Genomic DNA, 13694 nt, shown 5'->3' with positions numbered 1-13694 from the left:
CTCTACTGTATATAGCCTCTCTACTGTATGTAGCCTCTCTACTGTATGTAGCCTCTCTACTGTATATAGCCTCTACTGTATATAGCCACACTTCTGTATATAGCCTCTCTACTGTATATAGCCTCTACTGTATATAGCCTCTCTACTGTATATAGCCTCTACTGTATATAGCCTCTCTACTGTATATATCCTCTCTACTGTATATAGCATCTCTACTGTATATAGCCTCTCTACTGTATATAGCCTCTACTGTATATAGCCTCTACTGTATATAGCCTCTCTACTGTATATAACCTCTCTACTGTATATAGCCTCTACTGTATATAACCTCTCTACTGTATATAGCCTCTCTACTGTATATAGCCTCTCTACTGTATGTAGCCTCTCTACTGTATATAGCCTCTCTACTGTATGTAGCCTCTCTACTGTATGTAGCCTCTCTACTGTATATAGCCTCTCTACTGTATATAACCTCTACTGTATATAGCCTCTCTACTGTATATAGCCTCTCTACTGTATATAGCCTCTCTACTGTATATAGCCTCTCTACTGTATATAGCCTCTACTGTATATAGCCTCTCTACTGTATATAGCCTCTACTGTATATAGCCTCTCTACTGTATATAACCTCTCTACTGTATATAACCTCTCTACTGTATATAGCCTCTCTACTGTATATAATCTCTCTACTGTATATAGCCTCTCTACTGTATATAGCCTCTCTACTGTATATAGCCTCTCTACTGTATGTAGCCTCTCTACTGTATGTAGCCTCTCTACTGTATATAGCCTCTCTACTGTATATAGCCTCTCTACTGTATGTAGCCTCTCTACTGTATGTAGCCTCTACTGTATATAGCCTCTACTGTATATAGCCTCTACTGTATATAGCCTCTCTACTGTATATAGCCTCTCTACTGTATGTAACCTCTCTACTGTATGTAGCCTCTCTACTGTATATAGCCTCTCTACTGTATATAACATCTCTACTGTATATAGCCTCTACTGTATATAACCTCTCTACTGTATATAGCCTCTCTACTGTATATAGCCTCTCTACTGTATGTAGCCTCTCTACTGTATGTAGCCTCTCTACTGTATATAGCCTCTCTACTGTATATAGCCTCTCTACTGTATATAGCCTCTACTGTATATAGCCTCTCTACTGTATATAGCCTCTCTACTGTATATAGCCTCTCTACTGTATATAGCCTCTCTACTGTATATAGCCTCTCTACTGTATATAGCCTCTCTACTGTATATAGCCCCTCTACTGTATATAGCCTCTCTACTGTATATAGCCTCTCTACTGTATATAGCCTCTCTACTGTATTTAGCCTCTCTACTGTATGTAGCCTCTCTACTGTATATAGCCTCTCTACTGTATATAGCCTCTACTGTATATAGCCTCTCTACTGTAATTAGCCTCTCTACTGTATATAGCCTCTCTACTGTATATAGCCTCTCTACTGTATATAGCCTCTCTACTGTATTTAGCCTCTCTACTGTATGTAGCCTCTCTACTGTATATAGCCTCTCTACTGTATATAGCCTCTCTACTGTATATAGCCTCTCTACTGTATACAGCCTCTCTACTGTATACAGCCTCTCTACTGTATATAACCTCTCTACTGTATGTAGCCTCTCTACTGTATATAGCCTCTACTGTATATAGCCTCTTTACTGTATATAGCCTCTCTACTGTATATAGCCTCTCTACTGTATATAGCCTCTCTACTGTATATAGCCTCTCTACTGTATATAGCCTCTCTACTGTTTATAGCCTCTCTACTGTATGTAGCCTCTCTACTGTATATAGCCTCTACTGTATGTAGCCTCTCTACTGTATATAACCTCTCTACTGTATATAGCCTCTCTACTGTTTATTGTCTCTCCACTGTATGTATCCTCTCTACTGTATATAGCCTCTCTACTGTATATAGCCTCTCTACTGTATATAGCCTCTCTACTGTATATAGCCTCTCTACTGTATATAACCTCTCTACTGTATATATCCTCTCTACTGTATATAGCCTCTACTGTATATAGCCTCTCTACTGTATATAGCCTCTCTACTGTATATAACCTCTAATGTATATAGCCCCTCTACTGTATATAGCCTCTCTACTGTATATAACCTCTCTACTGTATATTACCTCTCTACTGTATATATCCTGTCTTTTTACTGTTGTTTTATATCTTTACTTATCTATTGTTCACCTAATAACTTTTTTGCACTATTGGTTAGAGCCAGTAAGTAAACATTTCACTGTTGTATTCAGCGCACGTGACAAATAAACTTTGATTTATATGACTCGTCCAGTAGTCCAACAGAACAGGCCCTGTTTAGAAGTCCACAGACAGTTGTAGAGGAAGCGTACAAATTGCATCTCATTTTCGTTTCAGTATCATGCGCCAAACTGCAGATAGGTGGCGCCAACGTATCAGGAAGTGACAAAAAAAAAAATCCATGTTGATTTTTAAAGTCAAAAGAAAATAAGACTGCATTGGAAAGATCAATCGCGCCACAGATTGAATCTACATACATGTAAATTCCCCATGTAGACAGTCTTCCCTGTGGCTCAGTTGGTAGAGCATGGTGTTTGCAACGCCAGGGTCGTGGGTTCGATTCCCACGCGGGGGCCAGTACAAAAAAATGTATGAAATGTATGCATTCACTACTGTAAGTCGCTCTGGATAAGAGCGTCTGCTAAATGATGTAAATGTAAATTTGTGTCAGTGCAGTACATGTTCATTTGTTCACAGAGAAATAAATAGCTATTGTATCTGGTAAAAACATTATTATTATAATTTTTAAAAAGTTTTCTAAGAACCGGCAGCAAGCTGATTGGTTGCTGTTAGAACCAGTAAAGGGTGCTTTACCATTCTTGGATAGCGGAATGACTTTGGCTTCCCTCCAGGTCTGATGACAAACACTTTCCTCCAGGCTCAGATTAAAGATATGACAAATAGGAGAGGCTATATAGTCAGCTACCATCCTCAGTAGCTTTCCATCTAGGTGTCTGCTAAATGACTAAAATGTCTAATGTAAAATGTACATGACTGTTTCAGGTCATTTTGGACACGACCCAACAAACCTATGCTCACCTTTTTTAATATTCCCACGCTGCCTTCATATGTTGGGGAGAACCAATAGACGTAGCTACTAGAAATATCACATAGACCGGCCATTATTACTGTTCTAGCAGACTGATGGGCATTATTAGGTCATGTTAAGCTTAGCACAGAATCATTTTTGACCATCCTTTAATTATCGATAACTCGTCAATTCCCAACTTGGAAGACAACACATCTTTTTTATTTATTTTTGTATCTTTTTATTTAACGAGGCAAGTCAGTTAAGAACAAATTCTTATTGACAATGACGGCCTAGGGACAGTGGGTTAACTTCCTTGTTCAGGGGGCAGAACGACAGATTTTTTTACCTTGTCAGCTCAGGGATTCGATCCAGCAACCTTTTCGGTTACTAGTCCAACACTCTAATCACTAGGCTACCCGCCTCCTCTAACCACTAGGCTACCTGCCTCCTCTAACCACCAGGCTTCCTGCCTCCTCTAACCACCAGGCTACCTGCCTCCTCTAACCACTAGGCTACCTGCCTCCTCTAACCACTAGGCTACCCGCCTCCTCTAACCACTAGGCTACCTGCCTCCTCCTCTAACCACTAGGCTACCCGCCTCCTCTAACCACTAGGCTACCTGCCTCCTCTAACCACTAGGCTACCTGCCTCCTCTAACCACTAGGCTACCCGCCTCCTCTAACCACTAGGCTACCCGCCTCCTCTAACCACTAGGCTACCCGCCTCCTCTAACCACTAGGCTACCCGCCTCCTCTAACCACTAGGCTACCCGCCTCCTCTAACCACTAGGCTACCCGCCTCCTCTAACCACCAGGCTTCCTGCCTCCTCTAACCACTAGGCTACCTGCCTCCTCTAACCACTAGGCTACCCGCCTCCTCTAACCACTAGGCTACCCGCCTCCTCTAACCACTAGGCTACCCGCCTCCTCTAACCACTAGACTACCCGCCTCCTCTAACCACTAGGCTACCCGCCTCCTCTAACCACTAGGCTACCCGCCTCCTCTAACCACTAGACTACCCGCCCCCTCTAACCACTAGGCTACCCGCCTCCTCTAACCACTAGGCTACCTGCCTCCTCTAACCACTAGGCTACCTGCCTCCTCTAACCACTAGGCTACCCGCCTCCTCTAACCACTAGGCTACCTGCCTCCTCTAACCACTAGGCTACCTGCCTCCTCTAACCACTAGGCTACCTGCCTCCTCTAACCACTAGGCTACCTGCCTCCTCTAACCACTAGGCTCTACCTGCCTCCTCTAACCACGAGGCTACCCGCCTCCTCTAACCACTAGGCTACCCGCCTCCTCTAACCACTAGACTACCCGCCCCCTCTAACCACTAGGCTACCCGCCTCCTCTAACCACTAGGCTACCCGCCTCCTCTAACCACTAGGCTACCCGCCTCCTCTAACCACTAGGCTACCTGCCTCCTCTAACCACTAGGCTACCCGCCCCCTCTAACCACTAGGCTACCCGCCTCCCCGTTCTAAACGTCCACGTCTAGTTGCAGGGGGGTGGCACTTGGGAGTGGACACCCACCTGTCTCAATCAATGAGAGAAGATTTGAAATAGACAAGATGGTGGCATACACATTGTTGGATAACTGCATTTTTTTCCCAGGCATCATGTTCAAATCAAGTATAAGTGACTTAGTTGAGCTTCACAATCAATTTGAGATATTTTTCAATGTTTTGAACACGAAAAACATGAGCATTTGTAAACAGTGCCAGGGAAATAAAACCGAAGCATGGATTGCTGTCCTACCTTGTCCATAGACTGCTTACAGGGTGAGGATTTGAGTGAACTATCCCTTAAATCATGGCATCGACGTACAAGAAGTTATTCTTCTAAACACAAACTGTTGTCATAGGCTACACATTGACCACAAAAGCAAGACATTTAAAAAAAAATGTATATATATATATATAATTTTAATCCGTGAAACTGTATAGGTAGCCTACAAATGGTACCGTTTACAGCATTAAAAAAACATTATTATTATTTTTTTAAATTGCATGATTATTTTCCTAAATAGATATAATCTTTGGGGTGGAAAAAAAATGTTTTTACAAGATATGTATACTGTAGTAGCTCGCAAAATTCCACAGCTATACACATGCATATTCTATCACATTTCTAAATGCAATGTCTGTCAGTCTTTTACTGCGCCACAAAAATACACATGATTGTCACTGCTTGGCTGTGAATGTCAAACAAATGACCACAAAAAAGGGAGTATAAATTCATAGGGTCAAACATATTCTTTCTTTAACTGAAGCTTGCCAGTAGCGTTATATGGTGTAGCAGTAGCTCTATAGTGTGAATAGAGTCATTCATTGTATAAAATTGTTACAGGATCACCTCTGTGATGTAAAACACTTTCTTAAAAAGACCGAGGGGGCTCTACATGATTCAGAATTTGACCTACATGCGATGACGATACAATTAGGAACGATCCGTTTCCTCCTCAGATGATCATTGCACAATAAAGTGTCTTGGAATCTGGGAAGCCACAATGTGTTTTTTTAATATATATAAGCCCCTGAAAGGATTCTGCTGGTCCAGTCCAGAGGCAGGCGGGCTGCACGAGTCACGGACCCCCCCCCCCTCCCCATATTGAACTCATCATGGGTCTTATTCCATGCGCTATGTCCTGTCCTGATCCCCAAATGGCACCCTACTCCCTTTATAGTGCACTACTTTATGGGCCCTGGCAACAACAACAACAGAAAAATGTAGTGCACTAAATAGGGCGTAGGGTGTCATTTGGGACACAAGTCTATTATATCATTCCCATGTCATTGATGTTTATACTGTCTTTCCTCCCTCGTTGCTACCACTCAGTCTGTCATTGATGTTTATACTGTCTTTCCTCCCTCGTTACTACCACTCAGTCTGTCATTGATGTTTATACTGTCTTTCCTCCCTCGTTACTACCACTCAGTCTGTCATTGATGTTTATACTGTCTTTCCTCCCTCGTTGCTACCACTCAGTCTGTCATTGATGTTTATACTGTCTTTCCTCCCTCGTTACTACCACTCAGTCTGTCATTGATGTTTATACTGTCTTTCCTCCCTCGTTGCTACCACTCAGTCTGTCATTGATGTTTATACTGTCTTTCCTCCCTCGTTGCTACCACTCAGTCTGTCATTGATGTTTATACTGTCTTTCCTCCCTCGTTGCTGCTACCACTCAGTCTGTCATTGATGTTTATACTGTCTTTCCTCCCTCGTTGCTACCACTCAGTCTGTCATTGATGTTTATACTGTCTTTCCTCCCTCGTTGCTACCACTCAGTCTGTCATTGATGTTTATACTGTCTTTCCTCCCTCGTTGCTACCACTCAGTCTGTCATTGATGTTTATACTGTCTTTCCTCCCTCGTTACTACCACTCAGTCTGTCATTGATGTTTATACTGTCGTTTCTCCCTCGTTGCTACCACTCAGTCTGTCATTGATGTTTATACTGTCTTTCCTCCCTCGTTACTACCACTCAGTCTGTCATTGATGTTTATACTGTCGTTTCTCCCTCGTTGCTGCCACTCAGTCTGTCATTGATGTTTATACTGTCTTTCCTCCCTCGTTACTACCACTCAGTCTGTCATTGATGTTTATACTGTCTTTCCTCCCTCGTTACTACCACTCAGTCTGTCATTGATGTTCATACTGTCGTTTCTCCCTCGTTGCTGCTACCACTCAGTCTCTTATAGAACCTGCGCCATGACTGCACTGTTTTTCCTGACCATATCCAAAACCCGGACGTGATACCGACAATCAAAGTCATCAAATACTTGATCATGAAGACAGTAAAGTCTGGGGTCATGAGCGCAAAACTGTTTGGCGGACAAGGCACCGCAAATCTCTTACAGATCTGTGTATGCCAAGTTTTTTCCCACTGTTCACGAAACGCCTGCTCGTAGAAGCAACAGGCTATGACGATAGTGGCTGGAACGGTGTAGAGAACACTGAACACTCCGATCCGAACCATAAGCTTTTCCAGCTTCTCCGTCTTGGTTCCGTCGTGTTTCGTGATAGTTCTGATCCGGAACAGAGAGACAAATCCCGCGAGGAGGAACGACGTCCCTATGAACAGGTAGACAAAAAGAGGCGCCAGAACAAAACCGTGCAAGGAATCCACACTGTTGATGCCGACATAACACACCCCTGTGAGTAGATCTCCTTCCACCTGTCCCATGACCAGGATGATAATAGTTTTAACAGCAGGTACAGCCCAGGCTGCGAGGTGGAAATACGGAGCGTTGGCCTCTATGGCTTCATGCCCCCACTTCATACCGGCAGAGAGGAACCATGTGAAGGACAGAATCACCCACCATATAGAACTGGCCATGCCGAAGAAATACACAATCATAAAGAGAATAGTACAGCCCTCTTTCTTAGTTCCCTGAGTTACAGTCTTATAACCAGTATCCTTGAATTTATCGATACACACCACTTTATCCTCTAACATGAACCCGGCAGTGTAGGCAGTGGCCACCATGAAGTAACAGCCAGAGAGGAAGACGATTGGCCTCTCTGGGTAGCAGAACCTTCTCATGTCCACTAGATAGGTCAGCACCGTGAACAGGGTGCTCACACAGCACAGAATGGACCAGATCCCGACCCAGAGCCGGCCAAACTTCACCTCCTCTTCCCGAAAATACATCAACCCGTCGGGCTTGGTGAGCTCGCAAGGCGCGCCGCAGTCCTTTACCCCCATGAAGTAGTAGTTCAGATAGTTGGGTACCTGCAGTTGTAGCGGGCAGGAGAACTCCTGGTGCTGGTTCGGTCGGCCCATATTGGGGGATAGAGTCATGAGCTCAGGAACGTAGGGTGTTGGGTAAGAGGTGGGGTTACCTGTATCCGAAGTGTTTTGACCTACACAGATCTCTCCAGCTCCGTGAACGGGGAAATTTTCACAACGGAGCCTCTCAGGCCACTGGAAACCGAATTTATTCATCAGGGCCTCGCAGCCGTGTCTCGCCCGCTCACACAGGGACCTGCACGGCGGGATAGCCTGCTCGAGGACCGTACAGACCGGCGCGTACATAGAACACAGGAAGAACTTCAGGTCCATGGAACACTGGACCTTGACCAGCGGGTAGAACTGGTGTACCTCCAGCCCAGCGTCTTCCTGGCTCGTGTGGCCGAGGAGATTCGGCATGATGGTCTGGTTATAGGCGATGTCCGTACAGAGGGGTATAGAGATGGGCTGGCAGAAGCCGTGTTCGGGTATAGAGATGCCCTTCTCACCGTGGTACTGGCCTGAACACAACGGGAAAAGCGCACACAGGATCACCAGCGCACAGCGCGCAGTACCTGCCCAATGAAACGATTCCGCCATAGTTAAAATAAAAAAAAACGTCGAATAAACTCCTAAATGTAAAAAAAAAAAATTAAAATCCTTTTCAAAAAGTCGAGTTTCATATATACCAGAAAAATGATCTCTTACATAGAAAAATAGAAAATCTTTTTATATCTCGAGTCTAAGCTGCTTGTACAAGTCCACAAAACCGTGCGCATGGTCTCCGTATTCTCATGACTTCTCGGTCTCAGGTCTTTGTAAATAGTTGTAAAATATTTTTTTTTTTTTAAATCCGCTAGAAAGAGGTATTCTTTTGCGTTTCCTTCTCGGGATCACCAGTTTAGAAAGTAAATCACTGTCTCCTCAGTTAAAACGAAGGTTCCACAACGCGCATCTCCTCGCTTGTGTTGGACATCCTTCCGCATGTAGATGTATTAAATATTGTTAAGAAGATTTGCACCTGTTTTAATTTTATTTATTATCGCGCAAAACTGTCCATTAGCGTTGCCTTGCTGGACACCACAGAGTTGGAGGTGTGGCACACACACACACACACACACACACACACACACACACACACACACACACACACACACACACACACACACACACACACACACAAGAGAACACGATGACGTGACGTCGGTTTCTAGTTACCCCCGTCATTCACGAGCCACACCGTAAGGGCGGGGCGCCTGAAAACCATGGGGTCTCCCGACTAATCACAGGGTTTGTTTTCCTTTGCGTCTCGTTCCTGATTGGATTGAGGGAATTAAGGCAATAACTTTATTTTAGTTGCACACTCATCTTCTGCACATCTACCATTCCAGTGTTTTACTTGCTATATTGTATTTACTTCGCCACCATGGCCTTTTTTTTGCCTTTACCTCCCTTATCTCACCTCATTTGCTCACATTGTATATAGACTTATTTTTCTACTGTATTATTGACTGTATGTTTGTTTTACTCCATGTGTAACTCTGTGTTGTTGTATGTTGTCCAACTGCTTTGCTTTATCTTGGCCAGGTCGCCGTTGTAAATGAGAACTTGTTCTGAACTTGCCTACCTGGTTAAATAAAGGTGAAATTAAATAAAAAATAACTTTTTTCCCCTTTTTATTTCTCCAGAATTATATATATATATATTTTTTTATTAAACTTAAAAAAGCCCATTCCTGAAATATTTTTGCTGCGTAATCTCAACTCATTTGTCACATGCTTCATAGACTAACGGTGAAATGCTGCTTATTTATGGGTCCATTTCCAACAGTGCAGAGTTAAAGATAAAACATTCAAATAATGGCACAGTGAATAACGAATAAAAGTAAAGAGTAAACAATAACACGGCTACATACAGGGAGTAAACAATAACACCGCTATATACAGGGAGTAAACAATAACACCGCTATATACAGGGAGTAAACAATAACACCGCTATATACAGGGAGTAAACAATAACACCGCTATATACAGGGAGTAAACAATAACACCGCTATATACAGGGAGTAAACAATAACACCGCTATATACAGGGAGTAAACAATAACACCGCTACATACAGGGAGTAAACAATAACACCGCTATATACAGGGAGTAAACAATAACACCGCTATATACAGGGAGTAAACAATAACACCGCTATATACAGGGAGTAAACAATAACACGGCTATATACAGGGAGTAAACAATAACACGGCTATATACAGGGAGTAAACAATAACACCGCTATATACAGGGAGTAAACAATAACACCGCTATATACAGGGAGTAAACAATAACACCGCTATATACAGGGAGTAAACAATAACACCGCTATATACAGGGAGTAAACAATAACACCGCTATATACAGGGAGTAAACAATAACACCGCTACATACAGGGAGTAAACAATAACACCGCTATATACAGGGAGTAAACAATAACACCGCTATATACAGGGAGTAAACAATAACACCGCTATATACAGGGAGTAAACAATAACACCGCTATATACAGGGAGTAAACAATAACACCGCTATATACAGGGAGTAAACAATAACACCGCTACATACAGGGAGTAAACAATAACACCGCTATATACAGGGAGTAAACAATAACACCGCTACATACAGGGAGTAAACAATAACACCGCTATATACAGGGAGTAAACAATAACACCGCTATATACAGGGAGTAAACAATAACACCGCTATATACAGGGAGTAAACAATAACACCGCTATATACAGGGAGTAAACAATAACACCGCTATATACAGGGAGTAAACAATAACACCGCTATATACAGGGAGTAAACAATAACACCGCTATATACAGGGAGTAAACGATAACACGGCTATATACAGGGAGTAAACAATAACACCGCTATATACAGGGAGTAAACAATAACACGGCTATATACAGGGAGTAAACAATAACACCGCTATATACAGGGAGTAAACAATAACACCGCTATATACAGGGAGTAAACAATAACACCGCTATATACAGGGAGTAAACAATAACACCGCTATATACAGGGAGTAAACAATAACACCGCTATATACAGGGAGTAAACAATAACACCGCTATATACAGGGAGTAAACAATAACACCGCTACATACAGGGAGTAAACAATAACACGGCTATATACAGGGAGTAAACGATAACACCGCTATATACAGGGAGTAAACGATAACACCGCTATATACAGGGAGTAAACAATAACACCGCTACATACAGGGAGTAAACAATAACACGGCTATATACAGGGAGTAAACAATAACACCGCTATATACAGGGAGTAAACAATAACACGGCTACATACAGGGAGTAAACAATAACACCGCTATATACAGGGAGTAAACAATAACACCGCTACATACAGGGAGTAAACAATAACACGGCTATATACAGGGGAGTAAACAATAACACCGCTATATACAGGGGAGTAAACAATAACACCGCTACATACAGGGAGTAAACAATAACACCGCTATATACAGGGAGTAAATAACACCGCTATATACAGGGAGTAAACAATAACACCGCTACATACAGGGAGTAAACAATAACACGGCTATATACAGGGAGTAAACAATAACACCGCTATATACAGGGAGTAAACAATAACACCGCTATATACAGGGAGTAAACAATAACACGGCTATATACAGGGAGTAAACAATAACACCGCTACATACAGGGAGTAAACAATAACACCGCTATATACAGGGAGTAAACAATAACACCGCTATATACAGGGAGTAAACAATAACACCGCTATATACAGGGAGTAAACAATAACACCGCTATATACAGGGAGTAAACAATAACACCGCTATATACAGGGAGTAAACAATAACACCGCTATATACAGGGAGTAAACAATAACACGGCTATATACAGGGAGTAAACAATAACACCGCTATATACAGGGAGTAAACAATAACACGGCTATATACAGGGAGTAAACAATAACATGGCTACAGTTGAAGTTAAGTTTACATAAACTTTAGCCAAATACATTTAAACTCAGTTTTTCACAATTCCTGACATTTAATCCTAGTAAGAATTCCCTGTTTTAGGTCAGTTAGGATCAACACTTTATTTTAAGAATGTGAAATATCAGAATAATAGTAGAGAGAATGATTTATTTCAGCTTTTATTTCTTTCATCACATTCTCAGTGGGTCAGAAGTTTACATACACTCAATTAGTATTTGGTAGCATTGCCTTTAAATTGTTTAACTTGGGTCAAACGTTTCAGGTAGCCTTCCACAAGCTTCCCACAATAAGTTGGGTGAATTTTGGCCCATTCCTCCTGACAGAGCTGGTGTAACTGAGTCAGGTTTGTAGGCCTCCTTGCTCGCACACACTTTTTCAGTTCTGCCCACCAATTTTCTATAGGATTGAGGTCAGGGCTTTGTGATGGCCACTCCAATACCTTGACTTTGTTGTACTTAAGCTATTTTTCCACAACTTTGGAGGTATGCGTGGGGTCATTGTCCATTTGGAAGACACACCTGGTACCTCCTATACCTACCTCTAGCTATCAGGTAGGTAGAGGAGCTATCAGGTAGGTAGAGGAGCTATCAGGTAGGTAGAGGAGCTATCAGGTAGGTAGAGGAGCTATCAGGTAGTTATAGGAGCTATCAGGTAGGTAGAGGAGCTATCAGGTAGTTATAGGAACTATCAGGTAGGTAGAGGAGCTATCAGGTAGGTAGAGGAGCTACCAGGTAGTTATAGGAGCTATCAGGTAGGTAGAGGAGCTACCAGGTAGGTATATAGGAGCTATCAGGTAGGTAGAGGAGCTATCAGGTAGGTATGGGGAGCTATCAGGTAGGTATGGGGAGCTATCAGGTAGGTAGAGGAGCTATCAGGTAGGTAGAGGAGCTACCAGGTAGTTATAGGAGCTATCAGGTAGGTAGAGGAGCTACCAGGTAGGTATAGAGGAGCTATCAGGTAGGTAGATAGGAGCTATCAGGTAGGTATGGGGAGCTATCAGGTAGGTATGGGGAGCTATCAGGTAGGTAGAGGAGCTATCAGGTAGGTAGAGGAGCTATCAGGTTGGTAGAGGAGCTATCAGGTAGGTAGAGGAGGTACCAGGTAGGTAGAGGAGCTATCAGGTAGGTAGAGGAGCTATCAGGTAGGTAGAGGAGGTATCAGGTAGGTAGAGGAGCTATCAGGTAGGTAGGAGCTATCAGGTAGGTAGAGGAGCTATCAGGTAGGTAGAGGAGCTATCAGGTAGGTAGAGGAGCTATCAGCTGGTAGAGGAGCTATCAGGTAGGTAGAGGAGCTATCAGGTAGGTAGAGGAGCTATCAGGTTGGTAGAGGAGCTATCAGGTAGGTAGAGGAGCTATCAGGTAGGTAGAGGAGCTATCAGGTAGGTAGAGGAGCTATCAGGTAGGTAGGAGCTATCAGGTAGGTAGAGGAGCTATCAGGTAGGTAGAGGAGCTATCAGGTAGGTAGAGGAGCTATCAGGTAGGTAGAGGAGCTATCAGGTAGGTAGAGGAGCTATCAGGTAGGTAGAGGAGCTATCAGCTGGTAGAGGAGCTATCAGGTAGGTAGAGGAGCTATCAGGTAGGTAGAGGAGCTATCAGGTAGGTAGAGGAGCTATCAGGTAGGTAGAGGAGCTATCAGGTAGGTAGAGGAGCTATCAGCTGGTAGAGGAGCTATCAGGTAGGTAGAGGAGCTATCAGGTAGGTAGAGGAGCTATCAGGTAGGTAGAGGAGCTATCAGGTAGGTAGAGGAGCTATCAGGTAGGTATAGGAGCTATCAGGTAGGTAGAGGAGCTATCAGGCTGGTAGAGGAGCTAT

At 43.1% G+C, this 13694-nt stretch overlaps 1 protein-coding gene across 1 annotated transcript; it reads right to left on the bottom strand.

Moving 5' to 3' along the window:
• Positions 1–4492: 4492 nt before the first annotated feature.
• Positions 4493–8932, bottom strand: fzd7a (frizzled class receptor 7a). Its single transcript, XM_014165733.2, has one exon. The coding sequence runs from the start codon at positions 8437–8439 to the stop codon at positions 6760–6762; it is 1680 nt and encodes a 559-aa protein (XP_014021208.2). The 5' UTR covers positions 8440–8932; the 3' UTR covers positions 4493–6759.
• Between the last annotated feature and the right edge of the window lie 4762 nt (positions 8933–13694).

This window comes from Salmo salar, chromosome ssa21 (genome assembly GCF_905237065.1).
Source record: "Salmo salar chromosome ssa21, Ssal_v3.1, whole genome shotgun sequence".
Lineage (NCBI taxonomy): Eukaryota > Metazoa > Chordata > Actinopteri > Salmoniformes > Salmonidae > Salmo > Salmo salar.
The sequence above is the reverse complement of the archived record's forward strand: the minus strand, read 5'-3'. Positions and strand labels throughout refer to the sequence as shown.